Source organism: Rattus norvegicus, chromosome 14 (assembly GCF_021556685.1).
Source record: "Rattus norvegicus strain SHRSP/BbbUtx chromosome 14, alternate assembly SHRSP_T2T, whole genome shotgun sequence".
In the NCBI taxonomy this organism is placed as follows: Eukaryota; Metazoa; Chordata; class Mammalia; order Rodentia; family Muridae; genus Rattus; species Rattus norvegicus.
In genome coordinates, this window is record NC_141547.1 from 25,083,729 (window position 1) to 25,108,723 (window position 24,995).

A 24,995-nucleotide genomic window follows, 5' to 3' on the forward strand; every position below is an offset into this window, starting at 1 on the left:
AGCTTCACTAGCAGCCTAAGCAATGAAGAAGAGAAGCAGTAAAGTAGAATTCTTTGATAACTGCACTGGACAATTATTTGAGAGAGAAGTTATCTACACAACAAAGAAGGCTCAGGAAATTTTTTGGCACTTTGAAATCAGTCTTATGATTCACATACTCTTTGGCCCTAAATGGGTCAATTTACTAAGTGCTAAAAATAAAACATTGCAACCACAACTACTTTGTGTCCACTAAATTGTATAATGGACATATTTTCTCCAACATAACATTTATAAAATATTCAATGCATAACAACAATAATTCATTTTGTAGCGTCAATAGAAATTGTTAGATGTACCAAAATGAAATTGTAGTTTAACATGCACCTTATATGAAATATTTGTGGTCAACAAATAATGAAACATTTCTTCTTCACTAAATGACTTTGATGATTGCTCAAAACCTATTTTCACCACACCCTGTTATCTAACAATACTAATTTTCATCATTTTTGCATTCATCACTGTGTGTGTATGCATTAATAGCTCTAAGCTATTTTTCTCTAGCATATACTCTAGTTTGGGCTATGTAATTCAAGATACAAATTTATTTAATCACCAAGAAGTTGCTGATCTATCATACTATTTCTGAGTGGTCAGTTGTTTCTTAATTATTAACAACTGATCTTTTCTTATGCAATTTATTTCTTATATTTAGAGAATGCTTCACATGGGATCACATAGGTTTGGGAAAAATATTTACTTTTCTCTAAGTCTTGTTTCCTTGGGAATAACCCTGTTTCATGAATATTAGATTTTATTTAATTGTTATCAATTTATTTTACATATCTATAATTCAGGTCATTGGAAATGTGATGGTCTTCAATGATTTATTATTGGGTGCTATTATATGTGTACTTAATTGTTTGGGGCCCTCTTGAATTTTTAGTGCTCTTCCTAAAATATTCACCCTGTTACTTCCTGGATATATGATTTGAAATTAATTTCTCCTCATGGAAAAATTGTTGAGCTTGAGTACAAGGGGATTTAACAACATTTTTTGAAGACATAATTTCAGTGTTTTATATTGACTCCTACGTTTAATTCATACACATAGGATTAGCTCATCATAATGTGAGTAAGAGGGTCAGGCCTTTGTACTCACATCACTCCCAACCCGTGACCCCCAGCAATTAGATGGATGCCAATTTGGACCTGTCACTAGACCTCCTTTCATTCAGTGTCTTCTCCATTTTGTCCCTGCAGTTCTTTTAGACAGGAACAATTATGAGTCAGAAATTTTGACTGTGGATTGGCAACCAGTTCCTGCACTTGGGGCCTGTCTATCTAGTGGAGGAGGACTCCTCACGTTTCCTCTCCCCATTGTTGGGCATTTTGACTCAGGACACCACATTGACTCTGGGAAGTCTCCCACATCTCAGTTTTCTGGGATTTTCTAGAGCATCTCCCTACCTCCCACACCCAGAAACTATATATTTCCATTCATTCTCTGTCCCTTTGTGCTTCTCTTCTGTTCCCCCCACCCAATACCTGTTCTCCTTTCCCCCTCCCCTCTCCTTCCCCTCTTCTGCTCTCTTCCCTCCCTCCCTCTGCCTTCCATGATTTTCCCCCTTCTAAGTGGGATTGAAGCATCCTCATTATGGCTTTCTTTCATGTTTGACTTCATATGATCTTTGGGTCTTATCATGGATATTCTGTACTTTTTAGCTAATATCCACTTATCAGTGAGTACAAATGATGCTTGCCCTTTAGGGTCTTGATTACCTTGATCAGGATAATATTTTCTAGTTCCATTAATTTGCCTGCAAAAATCATGATATCCTTGTTTTTAATAGCTAAATAGTATTTTATTGTATAAAGGAATGATATTTTCTGTATCCATTCTTTGGTTGAGGGACATCTGGGTTGTTTCCAGCTTCTGGCTATTATAAAGAAAGTTGTAATTAACATGGTGGAGCAACTTTCAAGTATATGCCCAGGAATGTATAGCTGGGTCTTCAGATAGAACTATTTCCAATTTTCTGAGGAACCACCAGATTCCCAGAGTGGTTGTACCAGTTTGCAATCCCACCAGAAAGGCAGGAGTGTTCCTCTTTCTCCACATCCTCACCAACATATGTTGTCACTTTTGTTTTGATCTTAGCTATTCTGATTGGTGTGATCTCAGGATCATTTTGATTTGCATTTCCCTGATGACTAAAGATGGTGAATGTTTCTTTAAGTGCTTTTAGTCATTTGGGATTCCTTTGTTGAGAATTCTGTTTAACCTCTTTTTATTTATTTTTTTAATATTTTGATATATTTATTTTAAGTGAAAACAACTACTTTTAACTTCTAGAATTATAATGTCCGTTTATACCAAATTCTTTGAGAAATTATTTTGGGTTTTTTTGAGATTAATTTCTTGAGTTCTTTATATATGCTAGATATGATAAATGGGGCCTGATGAGACTTAGAAGCTTCTGTAAGGCAAAGGACACCATCAATATGGCAAATTGGCACCCTACAGATTGGGAAAAAATATTCACTGATACTACATTTGATAATTTTCAGTATCTACATTTTCTATCTTTCCCTTTTCTTCCTTGAGCACAAAGTTATATGCATGTAAGCACAAGTATGTTAATCCTGTTATTTGAATCTCCAATAAGTTTATGTCTTAAGATATGATGTTATTCTTGATTTGAATCATGATATCTCCAGTTCTAATGTACATAAATTTAGGATAAATGTAGGGTTTTTCTATAAAAATATTAATGAATTCTCAAAATCAAGATGAAATTGAACATTAAGACAATTTAACTTATTCCAGATAAATAGTGGCATTAATGACATTGGAAATTCTTTATGAAGCCCATGACTGAAACAATTGCTTATTTAGATATTTTTTGTGGAGACAACTATTTTTAAGGTCACCTTTAGTCTTGATAGATAGCATATATTGTTTTAAATATTTCTTTATAAAAAAGGTTGAAAAAGTGTGCTGCTGTTTTTTTTTTTATGATCCTCAAAGCTTCGTAGTCATACTCAATCACGGCTCCAGAGAATATTTTTACAACTATAACAACAACAACATAACAACAACTATAACAACAGCAACATAACAACAACAACTATAACAACAACAAAACAACAGCAACATAACAACAACAACTATAACCACAGCAACATAACAACAACACAACAACTATAACATCACAACATAACAACACTATAACAACAACATAACAACAACTATAACAACAGCAACATAACAACAACAACTATAACAACAACAAAACAACAGCAACATAACAACAACAACTATAACCACAGCAACATAACAACAACACAACAACTATAACATCACAACATAACAACAACACTATAACAACAACATAACAACAACTATAACAACAACAACTATAACAACAGCGACATAACAACAACAACTACAACAACAGCAACATAACAACAACAATATAACAACAGCAACATAACAAGTTAATCTAGGTTTGTAATGACTCAACATCTTCTCATTCCTGGAAATACCTTAAAACAGTGCTTTGATTAGATTTTTACTTTTAACTCACTATTATGATTTGTTGGATTTGCTTAGTGCATACGGATGATTTACATAATGGATTATTCACATGAGAGTTGGAATAAAGACAAAGAAAAGAAAGTAATACTTGTCTAATATGATACCATAGTAGATGGCACTTACTAATGCAAAGTGATCTTACTCTTGGGAAACTACAAACAATTTAATTCACAGCTGTCATTTGTTTAACAGCTGTTTAATTCCACAGTGTTTTTATTGTTGATTTCCAATTATTCTGAGGTATGCTATTTAATTTGTTCTCAGAAGTAAAGTCAAACATAAAATAAGAAAGCAAACTATCAACTGCATAATAATAATAAAAGTAAAGATAATTTTCAAAAAATTATAAATTTACTAAAGAAAGTTTAAGCACAAAATTACCTAATTTGTAACTAATGTTTTTAAAATTATTTTTATGGAAACATTTCTGTCTCTTTATGGTAATTCACATGGTCATTGAATACTTGATGGTATTCAATCAACACACTCAAACATCTATCAACCTTCTTCTCTCTAATAAGAACATGGCGGTATCTAACAAGAACACATACAAATGTGGTTTTTTCTCATGTTTAAATGAACACAGGACACAGGATTCTGACAACATGTAGATTGTATCAACTAATATACATAACCCAGATGCCAGAGTGGAGAAAGTATTTACTTTCTATGCTAATACAGTGAAGTTTTATATACGGAACTTAACTATACAGGTTTTAGTGTGATGGGGCCCTATAGTAAATATTCTACAGATAAGAAAAGAAAACAATTCACCAAGATGAAGATTCCAAAGGTGCCCCTAAGACACAAAAGGACATCCATTGTCTACTTAAAGGAATACAATTTCAAAAACAAAACAAAACAAACAAACAAAAAATTCAAAAAAATCTATTTCATATGTTTAACGAGGAGAAACAAAAGAGGGAAAAGCATATTAACACAATATAAAATCAATTAATTAGGATTTCTTTGTGAATTTGTGAATCTGAAATAAACATCAAGTCCTTACTGTTTATGGTCGAGTTTCCAGACTTTGTGAGTACTTATCACTTGCTTGGCTTCTGCATGCGTAAGCATCTGGGCTCTTTTTATTTTTCATCAGAAAACGAATTCTATTTTGTAAGCTACCACAGTAATATATGTATGCAGTCCTTTTTTTATCATAAAACAATTTTGATAACTTTTTATGTTTAATAAAGTATCTTTTATCTTTTCTTTCATTTGCCCTCAAATGAATATTTTGAGACATTGCCCAAAAGTCGGTTTCATTCTCTAGTGTATTCAAGATTTATAATTCACATCGAGTTCCCATTTGAACTGCTATGTTTCAGCATGCGAAGTATTGGTGATAAAATATTGGCTTTTAAATTGTATTCATGTCTGTGAGCATACAGTCCTGAATTTTATTTAAGAGATGACAAAGAGAAAAAAAAACATATTTTAATTTCCTTTGACTCCCAAGAACTTTATTCATAATATCTGATAAAATTTTATTAGCTTAAATATAGTGGCTTTTCATCAAATTTCACTATTATCCACAATATTTTTAATATTGATATATCATATAGAATTTGCTAAAATTTGATTTTGTTAAATCAGATGGCATTGGAATAAACATTTAAACATTTTTATATAATGGAAACAGCCTTTTTACTACAAAACATTATCTGAAACATATGGGACATTCACAATGATTAATAACCTCACTGTCTCTTTCTCTATTCATTCCTCTTTCTGTCTCTTTGTTTCTCTGTGTGTCTCACTCTGTCTCTGTCTCTCTCTTCTCTCTCTCTCTCTCTCTCCCTCCTCTGTCTTGCTGGTATAGTGTCTCATATTTTATCTCATCTGGTTTCAAACTCATGGCAATTTTGCTGGCCCATCCTCCTGAATGCTGGCAGACAGACGAGAGCCAGCATGTAAGCAGAATCATCTGTTCACAATGCAATAAGAAGGGACTGCATAAGCCATAAATTAATATAAATTCTTATGTGGAATTTATTTTAGAGAAACAGTCAAGTTTTACAGTTTTTCTTATTGCTAATCTGTCTTGTTTGATATTCAGAATTATAACTAAAAACGTAAAAATGTATGCATAAGTATATAATAATATTACATATTCCATCATCTAAGCCAAAATATATACGTATACATAATACATATTTACACACCTATGTAATAATATACTTGTGTAAGTATTTAGTATTATTCAATAACCTAGACTGGCCAAGGAGACTCATGATCTCCTTGACTCATATTAAGTATTGTACACTGTAGGCTGGGCTTTTCTAGATCAATTAACTTAAATAAAACAATCCTGGCAGACATGCCGATAGAACAATATAATGTAGAAAATCTGTCATTCAGATTCTTCCCAAGTAAATGCAGATTATGCATAACTGAAACCTAAAGTTATATATTGTAAAGTGCAATGTTTCTAATAGATAAGTTTTATCATTTTGTTTTTAATGATTGTAAAGCTAGTCGATTTCATAAAGGAAATATGTGGAGGGAGAATAAGGCAACAAAAAGGAAACATAAATGTTTTCATGTGCTCTTTTCAGTTAATGGAGCACTTCATAGAGGATATAGATTGAGCAGGGCAGAATTAAAGCACAATTTAATGCATTTCCTTAATCAGATAGGATGCTTTTGCACTATTTGTTACGAAGGTCAACATCAGAGGATATAACACTATTGCTTTTCTTATTTCAAATATTTTGTTTTGTGAGGGATAAGTGCCTAAAAGTGTAATGAATAGTGATACTATGAAACCTTTAGTGAAACTTACTGCCTTACAGTGACTGTTACAATGATTTAAAAGTTCATGCAGATGCACGGACTTTGGTACTGGGCAAATGATTGTGTAAGTAGATACATTAATCTAACTTTGGATGTTTTCATTTGCTGTTTCATTACAATAAAATGGTTGTTTAAAATCATTTTTAAAATAATGTCTACATTATCCATTCTTCTTATCTCTAAGTGGATTCCTCTGAGGAAGAGTTATGAGGAGCCATATCTAGCCTATTTGTTTTTACAAGTCAGTATCTGCTATTATATTTCACTATATCATGTATTTGACCAATGCTCATGAATGCACATGAAGCTTAAAATATTTATAAAAAAATTTTAATCTAAGTCTATTTTCTATTTTCAGGTCTTTTTGGCTGAATACTCAGGACCTCTGTTAATATACCTTCTTTTTTATTTGAGGAGCTCATACATATATGATGTCAAAGAGAGCTTTAGATGGCCCCGACACACTGTGGTACAGTAAGTGACACATGGGAAACACGAGGGTGACAAATGTAGCCCTAATAATGAGATAACTTAATAATAATAATTATTATTAATTATTAATTATTAATAATAATTCTCCATAATTGCATTATTAGTTAAAGGCACACTAGAAGTTAAAATAAATCTAACATTTGGACCAATGCATCTTAGTTCTTATTACACTGTAAGGGATCAGGTATTCACCTTCTCATCACATGCATGGCTGAGTCATAGCTGCCTCCAAACATCAGGAAGATTGGAACTGTACAGCATAGGACAGGAAAAAAACATTCTAGGTTCATAGTATAATATTACTAAGCCATATAAATTTTATATAATGGAATTAAAGAGCCTAGCATAGAGGAGCAAACCTTTAATTCCAGTGTTGTGAGTTTGAGGACAGCCTGATCTATGAATATTAGCACAGCCAAGGCAGCACAGAGAACCTTGCCTTAAAAACAAAGCATTTTGGATAACAGTGTTGCATTGCGAAGGCAAGTGGACTCAAGAGTTTTTGTGCCTCTCTTGGAGGATTCTGTAGCAGTCTTAACCACTGAGGACAAAGCCGAGGGGCTCTTAGAGGTGAACATCAAGACAAGGTGTTTATTATGAAAGTCAAATCCTTAGAGGAGATCTACATGTCTCTTAAGGAACCCAAGATTATTGACTTTTTCCTGGAAGAATCCTTAAAAATTAGTTTCTAAAAATCATGCCAGTGACGAAGTTGGGTTAGGCTGGCCAGAAGAGCAGTTTCAAGGCTTTTGATGCTACTGGGGACTACAACAGCCATGCCAGTCTTGGTAATAAGTGGTCCAAGAATCAAAGATAGTCATTACTACAGGGCTACTGCCTTGGTCAAAGTTTCCATCAGCCCTGTGTGGAGAGGCTACTTCAGAAACAAGACTGGGCAACCCTACCTTAAACCAAGCAGAATGACAAGCTGCTGTGTCTGTGTGCTCGTCACTGCTCCCAGAGGCACTCCCTTCATCTCGGCTTCTGTGCCCAAGATGCTGTTGCTGACGGCCAGTATTAATGATGTTACTCATCAGCCACAGGGTGAACTGCCACTGCAACTTTGTCATGGCCACCTTTGTTGCCATCTGCAAGACTTTTACCTCAGACCTATGGACACAGACTGCACACCAAACCTCCTTATCAGGAATTCACTGACCATCTGTGAAAATCCTCACCAAAATTTCCATTCAGAGGACTCAAGCTCCAACTGTGACTATCATATAAGGGCTTTTATACAGAAAAAGCAAAATGAATTAAGTCTGTTAAAAATAATAAAGTTGAATAATCTCAAATCATGTCATCTTCAAATTAGGACTTTCCTTACCAAGCAAGTATTCCCCTCACAAATATTGAGCTAAAAACCACTGGTGTAGAATCTAATATAGAACAATACATTTTAGAGAATGATAAAATACGAACCACTTTACATTTGTCCATTGTACCTCAAGTAGGAATAGAAAGCAATAGCAAACAATAAACAACACAAGTCAGGCAATTAAAAACCAGAAGATATACTTAAAGCTGAGATTGTTTAAAAAGATTTCAGTGTTACATAGGGAGATAAAAAAGAATTTAACTGTGGAAAAGGATATTTTATTGGATACTTTTAATAAGTTGAAACCCAGAATAATGTAGTAGTTACTTGAATGTGACTGGTTCATTTAAGAAATAGAAAAGTTAGCAAGACATGCTATGTAACTATGGTAGATAGGCTGATGAGAAAACAAAACATCCTTTATTCTTCCCCCTATCTATGTCCATGCCTGAGAAGATGTGCACGTTAGAGAAAAGGGGTGTGTTTCTTCAAAACATAACATTAAAAACGTGTACAAAGGATTTCTTCTAGGCCTTTGGCTAAGATGAACTGTAAAAATATGGTTAAGAAAAAATCAACCTTCAAATTCTGTGACTTAAAAGTATCTCAAAGGAATTAAGAAAGAACATTGAGATCCTGTGGATGCTATACAAGACATCAAATTCCATCCTTACATTTTTATCTCATTATAGACACTGAGACTCAGCCATGCATTTCTGACTCCCCCTGCATTTCTTTATACAAGTGGTTCAACCATGACATTCCCAATTCTCGCACCATCCCCTCTATTAACTACATTTCAGGGACGATGTCAATATCATCAATATTGTTCACTCAGAGTAGCCATTCCAATTACTTTCATAAACCTTACTACTTTGACCTGTGTGTAAACAGTTTCTTATCTTTAAACTATGTTTCTATGATCATTTCTGATATTTTTTCTAAATTTAATTTAATTTCCAAAATACGTGCCATAAATTGTTGACATGTCATAGTTTATGCAAAACATTCATTATAATAATTTGAATGATTTGATAGGTAAACTCATTGCATAAATATTTATTTCATTTTGGGTATTTAGTGGGTTAGATTTCAATTGGTAAATCTGGATATTGTTCATATGAAAGTGATGTGTGCTTTAAAGCCATTTAGTACACTGTAGGAACAATAGGGTGACTGCTGTAGCCCCTCAGAAGAGACAACAGGAAACTGATTCTTAGTAATGATAGACTTGCCAAGGAAGCTTTGAACTATAAACCTCTTCACTTTTCTTCGATTAAAGAAAAAGTCTAAGTTAGAGAATAAGTTTAGTACCTCTGAAGAACACAATAACTCTTGTATTTTAAGAATGAATCCTAGCATATTTTGAATATTCGGTACAGTTAGGAAGATGAATAATTTTATTTTCCAATGAACTGACTGATAGTGATTACTATTCTTAAACACACGCAGCATGTTTGATAACATATTAGTAACAATTCCATCTGTATTACATGTTTTCCAAAGCTCAAAATATGTTAAGCTTCCACAATTAATATCATTGTAGTAACATAAGAGTCCTTTTATTTAAAAAAATAACCTTGAGCGGTCAGAGATTTATGAAAATGTTTTGCAAGATTCTAAGGCAAATGATCTCAAAATGGCACTGGTAAAGACCAAGAACACGCTTATATCAAATTGTTGATAAGAATAAGTAAGAAAACTGCATTAATATAGGCTGTTGTGATTACTTTTGGACACTTCAAAGATCTCAAATGAAGGCCATTTTACGGAATACACCACAAACTTTGGACGCACCCCTTTGAGAGGTCCAGTTGGAACTTCCCTGGCAAACTTTCCCTGAGGACCAGATGTCATAGTAATGTAAGGAAGGATAGAAGGAGCCTAAGAAAAGCAGTCAATAGCCTATCTAACCGTAAAATTTACAAACCACTTCAAAGATCAGCTTAGCAAAATATCGTCAAAGGTAGAATAGTGGCATTTACATCTTGGTGATTGCCAACACACCATTAATTCCACTGAAGGCCCATCAGAAAGGAGGGAATTTTGCCTGCTATTGCAAACCAGTGCTTAGCAGTATGTGGTGATTATTGATGTATTATCTCTACTCTTACTACTATTCCAAATATTTTTATTTAACTAAAGTAAGCCCTTGCTATGATACATTAAATGGCTTATATTATATGACATAAATGAAGAGTTTAAATTTTTACTCTACTGAACTGCTTAAAGTATAATCACTGATTTTATTTGAAATATATTTTATTATTGTTCTGTTTTTTTTTTAATTTCAGTCATTGTCCCTTCTCACTCACCCCTCCCACAGTTTCTCATCCCATTCCTCCTCCATTTTGCTGCCTAGAGGATGCCACCCACTGCAGGCTTTCTGCTTCCCTGGTGCCTAAAGTCTATACAAAATTAAATAAATCTTCTCCCACTGATGCCTGTCTAAGCGGATCTCTGCTGTATTTGTGCCAGGGGCCCCCCCGCACTGGCCCATGTCTGTTCCTGATTGGTGGCTCAGCCTCTGGGAGCTCCCTGGAGTTTGGGTTAGTTGAGACTGCTGCTCTTCCTATGGGGTTGCTCTCCGATTCAGATTCTTCAGTCTGGCCCCTAACTCAACCATAGAAGTCCCCAAAATCAATCCAATACTTGGGTGTAAGTATCTATGTCTGTCTCAAGTCAGCTGCTGGTAGGGCCTCTCAGCTATGCCAGGGCACCGTTTAGAAGCATCAAAGCATCAGTAATAGGGTTAGGCCTTGGTACCTTCCTCCCGCCCCAACGTGAGATGGATCCCAAGTGCGGCCAATCATGGAACTGCATTACCTTCAGTCTCTTCTCAAATTTTATCCCTGTAGGTTTTTTAGATAGGAACAATTCTGGGTCAGAAATTTTGACTGTGGTTTAGTAAACCTGTCTTTCCACTTGAGGCCATGACTATCTACTGGTGGTAGACTCATTGAGTTTCCTCTTCTCAGTGTTGGGCATTTTGGCTAAGATCACTCCCACTGAGTTCTGACAGACTTTTAACTCCCTGGTTTCTGGGACTTTCTAGAAGCTTCGCCCATCTCTCATCCCCTGAGGCTGCTTATTTCCATTCATTCTCCTGGCCCTATGGACTTCTCTCCTAATCGCCCCCACCCCGTACCTGATCCTGTTCCCCTTTTTTCTTCTCCCTCCCCTTTCCCAGCCATAGCCCTCCCTCCTTCTGACTCCTATGATTATTTAATTCTCCCTTCTAAGTGGGATTGAAGGATCCTCACTTGGGCCTTTCTGTTTGTTACATTTCTTATGGTCTATAGGTTATATCCTAGGTATTCTGTACTTTTTGGCTAATATCTTATCAGTGAATAAATACATGCCATGCATATCCATTTGGGTCTGGGTTGCCTCACTCAGGATATTTTCTATTTCCATCCATTTGCCTGCAAATTTCATGATGTCCTTTTTATTGATAGCTGAGCACTACTCCATTGTCTAAATGAAAGACATTTTCTGTATCTATTCTTCAGTTGTGGGACATCTGGGTTGTTTTCAGCTTCTGGCTATTACAAATTAGGCTGCTATTAAAAAGAGGGGACACATGTCCTTGTGGTATGGTCAGGCATCTTTTGGGTTTATGCCCAAGAATGGTACAGCTGGATCTTCAGGTAGAACTATTTCACATTTTCTGACAAACTTCCAGATTGATTTCCAGAGTGGCTGTTCCAGTTTGCAATTCCTTATGGAGCAGTGTTGTTCTTTCTCCACATCCTCGCCAGCATTTGTTTTCACTTCAGTTTTTGATCCTGTACATTCTGATTGGTGTAAGGTGAAATATCAGGGTTGTCTTCATCTGCATTTCTCTGATAACTAAGGCCACTGGATATTTCTTTAAGTGTTTCTTAGCCATTTGAGATTCTTCTGTTGTGAATTCTGTTTAGAGCTGTACCCCACTTTTAATGGGGTTTATTTGGGCTTTTTGAAGGCTCACTTCTTGATTTACTTATATAACTTGAGTACTAGCCCTCTAGCTAGAGCAAAAGTAGACCAAGGGAATACAAATCAGAAAGGAGGAAGTCAAAGTATCACTATTTCCAGATGATATGATAGTATACGTAAGTGACCACAAGGAATCCGTATAGCTGATAAACAACTTTAGCAATGTGGCAGGATATAAAATTAACTCAAACAAACAAGTATCCTTCTTTGATACAAACGACAAGTAGGCTAAGAAAGAGATTAGGGAAACAAAACCCTTCACAAATGCCACAAATAGTATAAAATATCTTGTAACTCTTACCAAGCAAATGAAAGTTCTGTAAGACAATAAATTCGAATCCCTGAAAAAAGAAATCAAAGAAGACCTCAGACAATGGGAAGATCTGCCATGCTCATAGATTGGTAGGATTAACATAGTGAAGATGGTCATCTTACCTAAAGCAATCTATAGATTCAATGCAATCCCATCAAAACTTCAATACAATTATTCACAGACTTGGAAAGAGCAATTATCAACTTCATGTGGAAAAACAAAAAACTCAGGATAGCCAAACCAATTCTCAACCACAAAAGAACTTCAAGAGCAATCACCAACCGTGATCTCAAGCCATACTCCAGAGCAATAGTGATGTAAACAACATGGTATTGATATGGTAGAGAGACAGATAGGTGGATCAATAGAGCAATCACCAACCCTGATCTCAAGCCATACTCCAGAGCAATAGTGATGTAAACAACATGGTATTGGTATGGTAGAGAGACAGATAGGTGGATCAATAGAAAATAATCAAAGACCCAGAAGTAAAACCACACACTTATAGACACTCGATCTTTGACAAAGAAGGCAAAAACATAAAGTGGATAAAAAGAAAGCATCTTCAATAAAAGGTACTGGTAAAACTGGTAGTCTGCATGTAGGAGAATGAAAACAGATCCAGATTTATCACCTTGCACAAAGTTATGTCTTAGTGGATCAAGGACCTCAACTGAAAATCAGGGAGACTGAATCTAATAGAAGAGAAAGTGAGAAAGAACCTCGAACTCATTGGCATGGGGACAATTTCCTGAGCAGAACACCAGCGATTCAGGCTTTAAGATCAACAATTGATAAATGGGACCTCATGAAGCTGAAAAGCTTCTTTAAGGCTTTTAAAAGACACTGTCAAATACATTAAAGAAAATTCAGATATTAAAAAAATTTTACCTTTCACTTACAAAAAAATAGTTAAATGTGTTAGTAGAAAGTCTGTCTAAGAAAATTGGCCATGCTAAAAGGCATCTGGCATTTACTTTTGAAATAGGAGTTATATAAAAATGGCAAAAAGAGGAGCCTTAAAAACAGGGAAGCAAGCCTATAAAGACACAAATGTGGCAATGTGTCAGGTAGTCAAAACCTACCAAAGACAGGCTGCAGTAAGACAGCATAGAATATGAAATTCAAACTTTCTCAATCTTGTAGGACTTGCACAAGGACAAGCAAACAATTAAAAAGTAATTTTGAATATTGCAAAATGTCAACTACTCTCAACATAGGCATGGGTTATTTTTAAACTTGTTCATTATCTGCTTCAATCTCTAGGCAATTTCTTATGAACACATTGTTAATTATTAGATTTAGGCTACTTCCTAGGGCATATGATTATGAAAACATTCATGGTTGTGCAATATTTCTGATATCAGAAGTGATTTCAATATATTTTTATTTGTTATTTTATTTATTAAATAAAATTTTAAATTGTTTAGAAAAAACAAGTAAATATTTATACCTAATTAGCATTAAATAAGATTTCTTGCTAATGAGACATTATGATATACTTTAAAAATTAAAATATTTGCTATGATTTGTCAAAAGTTGTATTATACAGGCATAATATGTATGTACACGCATAATGTATGTATACATATGTACATATATATGTATATGACATGACAGCAGAAGTAAGACTGTAGAGTCCAAGAATTTACTGTGGCAGACCACGGCAAGAAGATACAGGGAACCATGTGCACAGTTTATAATCTATGCCTGTCAGAAAATCTTAAGAACTAAAAGACCTTTTTAAAAATCAAACAATCCAGCAGTGTGTGTTCCGGGAAAGCAGTTAATTATTTATTAACTTGTTTATTTTCTAGCTTGGCTTGTTTCTGCCACTGTATCCACTACATCCGACTCCTTCTGGAAACTTTATTTGTTCACAAAGTTTCTACAGGACATAGTCCTATGAAAAACTTGATAAAGGTGAGCATTAAGATGCTTTGTGGGTTTGATTTATATTGCAAAATATAACACAGTTTATGTTGCATCATCGTGTTAGCTATGGTTTCAGTAGCTGTGACAAAAGAAAGAAAGAGACAAACAAAACCCACAGTGACCACAAGTAACTAGGGAAATAAAGGATTGGTTTTTCCTTCTACTGTAAAGTTATTCTACTGTTACTCACTGAAGGAAGCCAAGGCAGGACTTTCTTATGCACAGCAGGACCACCTGCACGGAGAGCCCAGACCTTTAATGACCTGAGCCCCTTCACATCAGTAATTAATCAAGGAACTATCGCAAAGGCTTGCCTACATTCAAAACTTAGAGAGGTACTTTCCCAACTTTGGTTCCCTCTAATCTAATGTTTGTTAGAAAACAAAGAACGAAGAGAAATCATCATCTATTCAATATTCACTTTTTCTCAAAACTAGGCTTTCATTCTTTAGTTGTGATTATATATATATATGTATATATGTGTGTGTGTATACATATGAGTATATATGTGTATATGTGTATATATGTATATATGTATACACATATGTGTCTAGATATGCATTTTATATACAAATATATACAAATATGTACATATGTTCATATGCACACCCATATATATACATATATAAACAGACATGTATGTACATACATTCACACACACACATATACAGACATATGTATGTATGTCTGTATATATGTACACATATATCAACTATTTTTTTGTGTTTTTTTGTGACTTAATCTTAGTTAATAAATGATCCAGGAACATAGGATATAAAGTAGATCGTGCATGGAAATTTATTCATTTTAGCATTGAATCTGATTCCTTAAACCCATTTGAAGTGGAAGAAAGCCGCATAGTATTGTATGATTATCATAGCATCCAATGTGATGCTAGAACCTGCCACGAGCAAAAGGTAAGAATCTAAAGATATCCAAGGTCTAGAAACTACCAAAAAATTCAAGAAAGTTTTCAAGCACCACATTGAAAATGCATATCAGGAAACACTACAACTCAATTTTTCAATTCAAATTTAATATAATTTATCTTTTATTTGGATTATTATTAACATTTTATGCTCTTAACAATATTTTTCTCATACAAATACCTAAAAAAAACCCAGTGAATTCTAGAATGCTTATACAACTAGACTGCTGAACTCTCAATTTGTAATAGTGCAAGGTGAGTGCTTTTGCTTCTGTGATCAAGTCTGACACTGTCTTTTATAATTAATCAGTGTATATTAGTGGTGATGATTATGTTGAGATTGTTCTATTTAGTGATAATACTTTGCTATAGATCATTTCTTTCAGTTTATTATTATCATGATGAAAAGAATCATTCTTAATAAATAATTATATACTATAAAATATTAACGTTTGTCTCAAATACCTATAAATTTGTAAAGCCTGAACTAAGTCATGTATTTTCATAATGATACCATAATTTAGTGTAAAATTCTGCTTTTTGTTGGGCAGAAGCATTCCATGTATTGAGTTTGGCCACTTTATAAAAAAAAGTTCTGAAATAGCCAGTAATTCAGTGGGGGTAAACAAGAACCTGTGAGCCTCTCCCTGGTATGTGGTGGACAGGTGACAATATTGTTTAAGTCAATTGTAGGTAGTCCATGGTCTATGAAAACATTTCTGTATTGTCTGTAGCATGAACAGAAAGCAGCATTAAACAGTCTTTGTATCATCCCATTTTTACAATCTAAATACTGTCAATTCAATAAAATACCCTGAGACTTAGAGGAGGCAGAGGGCATGTACACCGTGTTCAGGAATGAAAAGCCAACAATGTCCTTGAATTGCCCAGCACTAGTGTCAAGGAGAAATTTCTCTGACTAAAAGTGGGGTAACATTTGTCTGTGGGCAGAAATGTAAATGTTTAGAAGGTAGCTTCAGACAGTGTCACTTTACCTTAACATCTATAGTAAATTCACCTGGAAAGTTTAAAGCCGCCTCAGCCATTGGTTTTTGACCAGGAATACAGTATCAGGCATAAGTTCCTATGACTGTTGATTGATTCTGGGGAAAGGCATTCATTTTCTTCAGATTTGTGCTGACTGAGGAGATGATCATACGTATGATGATGATCCTGTTGAGACTCTGTGAGTCTCATAGAAGGAACAGACACACAAGCCAACAGCCACAGCAACAAAACCCACAAGAGACATTGAAAGGGAAGGGAAGGGAGCATGTAGGCCAAATAGTAAGTTTGTAAAGGAGGAAGGAGAGAGATTAAGAAAATGAGAAGCTACAGTAATCAGATGCATTTAATATAAGTATAAATTTTCAAATAACAAAGTCAAGAATAATAATTTTAAGACAAGAGAGTGTCCATGTAAATGCACGGGTATTTAAATGATAATAACGTTTTGTTTATTATATTGTTTTTATAACTTTTATTTTCTCTTGTTTAATTTGTAGGGTTGTGCATTTTATTGGGGATTCACTTCTTGGATGGCTTATTATATTAATCACCCAAGATATACGCCACCATGTACGTACAATTTCTTTTTAACTAAGGCCATGCTAAAATCCAAGTTTAGTTCTTAGTTACATAAAAGGGTGTGTCTTATACTTAACAGAAATTAATGAAAATGCCAATTTTCAATTTCATATATTTCATAATCATTTTTCTTTTTTAAAATTTTTATTAGATACATTTCTTTACTTAAATTTCAAATGTTATTCCCTTTTCCGGTTTCCTGTACATAAGCCCTCATCCCATCCCATCCCCCTCCCCCATATGGATATTCCCCCTATACATCCCCTTTACTGCCATCCCCCTTACTAAACCCGCCCTGTATTCCCCTGCACTGGGGGTCCAATCCTGGCAGGACCAAGGGATTCCCTTTCCACTGGTCCCCCAACAAGGCTATTCTCTGCTACATATGCAGACTCCAGAGAGCCAAATAACCCTATTAAAAAATGGGATACAGAGCTAAACAAAACATTCTCAGCTGAGGAATCTCGAATAGCCAAAAAGCACCTAAAGAAATGTTCAACATCCTTAGTCATCAGGGAAATTCAAATCAAAACTACCCTGAGATTCCACCTCACACCAGTCAGAATGGCTAAGATAAAAGACTGAGGTGACAACAGATGCTGGCCAGGATATGGAGAAAGAGGAACACTCCTCTACTGTTGGTGGGATTGCAGACTGGTACAACCATTCTGGAAATCAGTCTGGAGGTTCCTCAAAAAATTGGACAATGATCTACCTGAGGACCCAGCTATACTTCTCCTGGGCATATACCCAAAAGATGCCCCCACATACAACAAAGAAACATGCTCCACTATGTTCATAGCTGCTTTATTTCATAATCTTTAAATTTTCATGTAGTCTTGAAAAACTAAATTTGACTGACATGGATATTTTCTCTAGAAATTCTAAGAAAATTGCTAGTTATTCGTCAGAAAAAAGAAAGTGAAGTGATTAAAAAATATTAAAAGAAAGCTTATCCACTGCCTCATTATGATTGTTAAGAAAGGTAGAATCAGTTTTCCCCAGAAATGAGACCTTTGAGACGTCATCTAATCCTAAGTGGTCAGCCTGAAAAACATGTACACACAAGCAGCACTAAATGAACTCTAGTCCATGTGTATACGTAAACATTTTTATATATACAAAATTATAATGCATTTATTATATCATAATACAATATATAAATATATAATATTTGCATATGAGTAAATATACACAAAATACCACACATGATGTATATTATATGTCTATATTTATATATTTTGCATCGTGTTTATGTATGTTTTATACATATGTATATATGTGTGTATATTTATATTATATATTACATATTAATACATATATAACCTCTACATGCACAGCATAGGACAGGTGTAGACCTGTCTACAAATGGTATAAAATATAATAAAAATGTAAAAGTCATGTCTCTTTTACTTTTTCTCATGATAATTAGGAAGCTTTTCAAACAATAACATAGCAAAGCACACTCAAAATTTGTAAAATTAACACAATAGATATGAAAGGTACAAAATACAATATATGATCGTTTTCATTACATCATTAAACACAAAAGGACACTGAAATGTGCTGTTCTTTGCTGGGCCATTGTCTATATGTAGTTAAAACAGGACCTTAGCAAGACACACTCTGCTTTCCAAAAGCTTACACAAAATAAATTTAGATTCCATTTGTTTTTTAGATACTAGCAGAATATAAGAAGAAAAGTACATAACTAAACAAAAATTAATTTGTACATTTTGAAATTCAAACGTATATTAAATATTCAAATTTCTATGGCAATTGTTTTGGTTAGTGAATGTTTGGACCTTGTAAATATGCCGCGTTATGTCTTTCTTTAGGACTGTGATCCTGAGAGGAATATTATCTTGCATCATCTCATTACCGTTTTCTTCTTTGCAGCATTTGGAAACAGGCAAATAATAGTGTCTGCTATCAATTTTTTGGTATGTATTCTACAGTAAATCTAATTGATGTTCTAAATTTAGCATGAATAAAAATACAAATACCTAAGATAGAGGACAGTATGTATGAAGAAAATGTATTTAGCTATGCAAAAAAAATATTTATTTCAGGACTGGAAAGATGGCTCAGCAGTTAGGAGCACTGAATATTCTTTCAAAGTACCTGGTTTCAAAACCCAGTAACTGCGTAGCAGCTCGCAAATGTCGGTAACTCCAAGATCTGCCACCCTGACACAGACATGAAACAGACAAAACACTATTACACATAAAATAAAAATAAATAACTTAAAAAATAAACATCTATCTTATATTGTATATATTTTGCACATATACTTATAAAATGGAAAAATGTGTAAATAAGTTTATATAATTTACTGATTATTTAACTATTCTTAATAAAATTTACCTGTCTCTTAGAACAGAGAACCAGAATTATTTGAAATATAGTAAACAGTTAAAAATTAGGATCCATGATCCTTCTTATCATTCACACTTTTATGAATTCACAAACTTCTAATAACAAACATTTTCACAAATTTAATAGATAAATATCCAAAAATATTCATTATCATTTTATTGATTCAGTATGTAGAAAAAGTCAGTATATGTTTGACTTATTTAGTGGTACTAAAACTGGTTCTTTCTAAAATTGTTCTCACCATATATTTTCTTCCCCACTATTTAATATAAGTACACATGCTAATCATTGAATTTCATGAGACTTGACCTGAGTACATGAAATTTTTTCCCTTATAATAAATCACTCCAAGAGACAAAGTATCTATCTGTTTATCTTAACTTCATGGTTGTTAAGTGTGCCTACTATGTGTTCACTGTTATTTTATAAGTGGACAAATGTGCACATAGTGGGACACTATTATCTATATTTATTCAGTAAATTTGACATATTTTTTATTTTAGAATTTCAAAATGATGTTAAGGACATTAAAATATTTAATCTTCATACTTATACATTGTTCATACAAAATAGGCTCATAGCTTCATTTTTTATAATGTCTTTATAACTAATTTTCAACTATGAAGTATTCAGAAAAGTTTGGGCCTGGAAATAATAGGTTCACAAAAAAAAAAAAAAAAAAAAAGCAAAACCACCTGTTTCAGCTCATGCTGACTTTGGGCTCTGTTTTGTACTAGTGTTCACCTCTGGTTGTTGCTCCGAATTTATCCTTTGTCATACTTCAGTCCTCTGCTGTTTGTAACAAGTTTATGATCTCATTTTCTGTATTTTGTTATTTACATGATTTCCTTAATGCAGTGATGTTGATGTATTGCATTTTCTCCAGTTTGCTATAGTTTATTAATTTTTCTGTTAAATATGAAAGGCAAGTGCAAAAATAAAATTTTACAGATAAATATAGCTTTTCAAAATGTATATTAAAAGCATATTGTACTTGATATATAATTAGACATAAGCAAACTTCTAAAAAACTTGAAACATGCAACTAATTTGTTTTTCTCCTTGTCAGCTGAGCTATTCCTGTTTTTATATACATTTATCAATTCTATATTAGAGATAATGCTGGGAAAATTGGTGAAGGCCAGCAAGCTAATGTGCGTTAACTCAATGCTTGTAAGAGTAAATATAGTTCATTTATAATGTACTGGAGAGGAACATAGAGATGATATTAGAGAATTTTATATATTTTATATTTCTATATTTTTTATTTTATTTATATTTTATGACTGTATATTTTTCCTTATAGTTGAAAATAATATAATTTTAGTCAACAACAAAGCAAAACTAGTAAATAGAAGTCAATTTTCAATCACTTTAATATATAAACCATGGTAATAAGTGGAGAGAAATGCTGGCTCAGGATATTCTTACAATAATATTATTAATATGTGATAAATATTTTAAAATAATGTTCATTATTAATTTGTGTACATATTATATAATATATTATTTAATGTGTAAATGTATATATAGGTTTAATAATGAATGTACATAAATAAATATAATAAAAATAATAAGACATGTTTGCCAGACAGATTTAAATTTTGTAATTATTTCTTACTCAGTTTAGGTCATGGATAATATTACACAACATAATACTTAATGATCTGATCAATTATGGATATAAAATATAAATTCAGAAGATCTGAAATTATTGCAAACATAACTGGATAATTCAAAGAAGGTTTATTCATTCATAAAATGAACAAACATGTATAAAAGTTTTTTATTATGATATGAATTCTGTATGTGTATTTTACTTGTAAAAAAATCATTAACTCGTTTTGTCAATTATCTTTAATTAAACTAACAGTACATAGTGTACTAAGTTATTGTGAAAATGATGAAAAGGAAAATAATTAGATGTATTGTTACTTATATATTAATGTATATTTCAATGAAAATGTATACTTCAATTGCACGTTTTCGAACAAAAGCTATGTTGTGAAACTTTATATTTTTCTTTATTGTTGTACATACTATTGAATATAAGAAAGCTAAGATTCATTTAAAAGTTATATTTGCTTTTATTGATATTGATATGTACAATAGGCTTTACCTGTTGAGACAAATTTCAAACCATATTGAATGCTATTAAAATTGTTTCTCAACTTGCTTGATTTCTTTCATCCTCAGGAAGGAATAGACCTTTGATTAACTATTAACTATAATTAATCCTCCTGCTTCATTTCACACATTTCTACTGCAATTTTGTTACATAATACTTAAGGAAAAATTATCACAAGTTACACAAAATTGTCATAAAATATATTTAAATGTCAAGACAGAGACTACTGATAAAATATTTATTGAGATCTTACTAAATGAATGCTACAGTCTAAGAAGTATTTTATTGTGTGCTTTTTCAAACTTTAAATATCATGTTGACCTCTTAAATATGTAGAAGAACACAGCCAGAATACAGCAAATACAGAGGCGAATGCCAGCATCAAACCACTGAACTGAGAATAGGTCCCCTATTGAAGGAATCAGAGAAAGAACTGGAAGAGCTTGAAGGGGCTCCGGACCCCAAAAGTACAACAATGCCAAGCAACCAGAGCTTCCAGGGACTAAGCCACTACCTAAAGACTATACATGGACTGACCCTGGACTCTGACCCCATAGGTAGCAATGAATATCCTAGTAAGAGCACCAGTGGAAGGGGAAGCCCTGGGTCCTGCTAAGACTGAACCCCCAGTGAACTAGTCTATGGGGGGAGGGCGGCAATGGGGGGAGGGTTGGGAGGGGAACACCCATAAGGAAGGGGAGGGGGAGGGGGATGTTTGCCCGGATACCGGGAAAGGGAATAACACTCGAAATGTATATAAGAAATACTCAAGTTAATAAAAAAATATGTAGAAGAATCACACAACGGGAAAAATAAGATTCAGGTAACAATATAGATTTTAGAATTACTTTTCCTTCGAAGTTCATATGTATTTTCTATCTGCTCTAAATTTAATACACTGCGTATTAATGTTTTCATGTATATATGTCCATACTTCATTCTCCCAAACCAACCTGCTTCAAAAGCTACCAAAAAGGAAAGAATAAAAATTCTAAAACAGATTGCTTTGCATAAATAATACATTTTTGAATTCCATTTCAACTCCATTTGCTTTCATTTTGAAAAGGCAATCATGGTTTGCCCATCTTTTGAATAGGTACCATTTTACTGACAATGGGTGTTCTCTTGCCTTTCTTAGCATCTTTAGTTATTAACAAACCAGAAAGAAATGGAATTTCATGCAGGTATGCTAAGTGTTCAAATGGTTGTTTACTCGAGTTTTCTTTTCTGTCTCTAGTATCAACATTTGTTATCTATTCAGTTGAATTTTCTCTCCTTGTTATGATAAAATGCAAGTATTCTTGGAAAAGACAGCTGTCTGTAACTACTGGTGTTTGTCTTGTAAGAGCTTGGAGGGGCCTCAAGCAGAAAAAGGTGGACTTGATTAGGCAGGAGGATGCATAGAATCACACATCACAGCTTGTAATAAAGGCAGAGAGCTGGGGCTTGCTGTGATAAGTTAGAAAAACCAGAGAACAGCTTTTGGAAACTTTGTATGTACTGATGTAGCAAAAATGAAGAATAAGCCTGTGCTTTCATTTTCAGCATGGCTATGATGAGAATCAATACATATAATTTTGCACCAATTTTTTTAATAAAGGACTGAGTTGAAATTCAAGAGTAGGTCATTTGTTGTTTTAATCCCATCTCAAATCACCTGAAACAACTTATATAACTAACAATTGTATAGCCATATGGCTATAACCAAGAAACCAGTGGTTAAAATTAAGTTTAGCTGATCTGTGTAAATAAAGCAATTTTAAAATAATCTGAAGTTGGAAAACTGCAAAGTAAATTTAATATAGAATTTTTATTATATTTGATTTAATTAAAAGAAATTACTGTTTAACAGGCCCTTCAAATGGTCGTGACTTAAACTAAAATCAGTAACTACTATGAGAACATGAATATTTAAATATTTAAGCCACATAATACCAAAGAAGTGTAGAAAGAATTCCTGAGGGAAACAAGTCTCACAAGTTTCATTCATGCCAGTGCCTGTTCCCCACCTTCTGACTCCTCTAAACTCAATGTGCCCTGGTGTTCAAAGCTCACAAAATAATTTGCAATAATTCTATGGATTTAGAAGCAATTGACATATTGTAAAACTATGATAATGAGGTAGATTCCAGAAACAAAAGTGAAAAGTCTTCCTTTGAAATTTATTGACTGGAGCTCCTCCTCCGCTTCCTCCTCCTCTTCCTCCTCATCCTCCTCCTCTTCCTCCTCCTCCTCCTTCTCTTCCTCTTCCTAATTTTACTTCTACATCTCTTCCTCCTCCTCTTTTCTTTCTTTTTCTTCTCCCAAGTCTCTTATTTGATTGACAACAATATTTAATGAGAAAGGCATAAGACTGAACAGCAAAAAAATTGAGCATGACCACTTCAGCAATTCTGTTACACAGAAGTGATTGTCAGTTCTCATTGCATATTCATCCATATAGTAACTGAACAAAATAATAGGTTATTAAGTAAATAATATTCCGCTGGATAATGAACATAACATTAACTTCAAATAATTAATTTGCCTAGTAAGAATTTTATTAACTTACAAAATAATGATTAATTCCCACTTACTACTCGTAATAGCCACACTGACTTCATATGGAGAGTAAAATGTATTTTATTTTCCAAGACAATTTAAACTCCTAATGACACTGTCACCACAATGACAACGTATAACAAATGGTTTGTTTCTGATGCTGCTCTTCCCTTCACGTATGTTTTTACCCATTCTTCATTTTTAGCTACATTATCTGCTACTTACCCAACCAAACTGTTCATCATTTACCTGCTTCTGCCTCAATCGCTGTGCTTTCAAACACTGGAAACAGGCTAATGACAATGAAGAATTACCATGCCACAGTCTATATGCTGCTGCTTCGTATTGCAATTAACTTAGAAACTGAGCTGAAACCTAGAGGGTATCAAGGTGTGATCTTCGCATTAAAAGATTTGCTCTTGAGTGTTAATGAACTCAGACCATATATTGTTATTAAGTCAATCTTTAGCTACATAAACAATAAGTTTAGGGTACCCAGGAAACATGTTAAACACAGATAGTGTTGACAGAATAATAACGACATTGGAACCTCGTTATCCACGTAGTGAAGAATATCTTTGGAACTTCTATCTTACTGTAAATAATTATTGGTAGATTAGATATGCAATGTTTTTGTAAAATTCCCTTTTGCTCATTGAAAATATTTAATATATTTTGCAGATGTGTGAAGCTGGAAATCATTTCATCAATACAGTGTTGGCTCATCCCAGTCACACAGGTTAATTATTTTATATTAATAAAGGTCTTTGTTAGTTCACGTACCCACACTGCAAACCTAGAAATATGTCAGATAGATTTCAAATTGATAGAATCCTTTCTGGTGACAAAAGATAGGAGGGAAGATGAATATGTTCGTTAAAAATTTATTTTTTATGCTTTGAAATTTTTATATTGTAGACCATGAATTTTTTCATATCATATTTCACTCCATGCTTCCAATCAGTTCCGGGATCCAACATCACATCTCCCTCCCAACTACATGTCCTCATT

At 33.6% G+C, this 24,995-nt stretch overlaps 1 protein-coding gene across 1 annotated transcript in view; it reads left to right on the top strand.

Moving 5' to 3' along the window:
- The window catches only part of Tecrl (trans-2,3-enoyl-CoA reductase-like), a 79,227-nt gene that overhangs the window by 49,765 nt on the left and 4,467 nt on the right, over positions 1-24,995 (top strand). Inside the window, 5 exon segments of the mRNA NM_001108860.1 lie at positions 6,741-6,856; positions 14,304-14,409; positions 16,855-16,927; positions 18,836-18,879; positions 24,666-24,723. Coding sequence (NP_001102330.1) covers positions 6,741-6,856; positions 14,304-14,409; positions 16,855-16,927; positions 18,836-18,879; positions 24,666-24,723 — 397 coding nt within the window.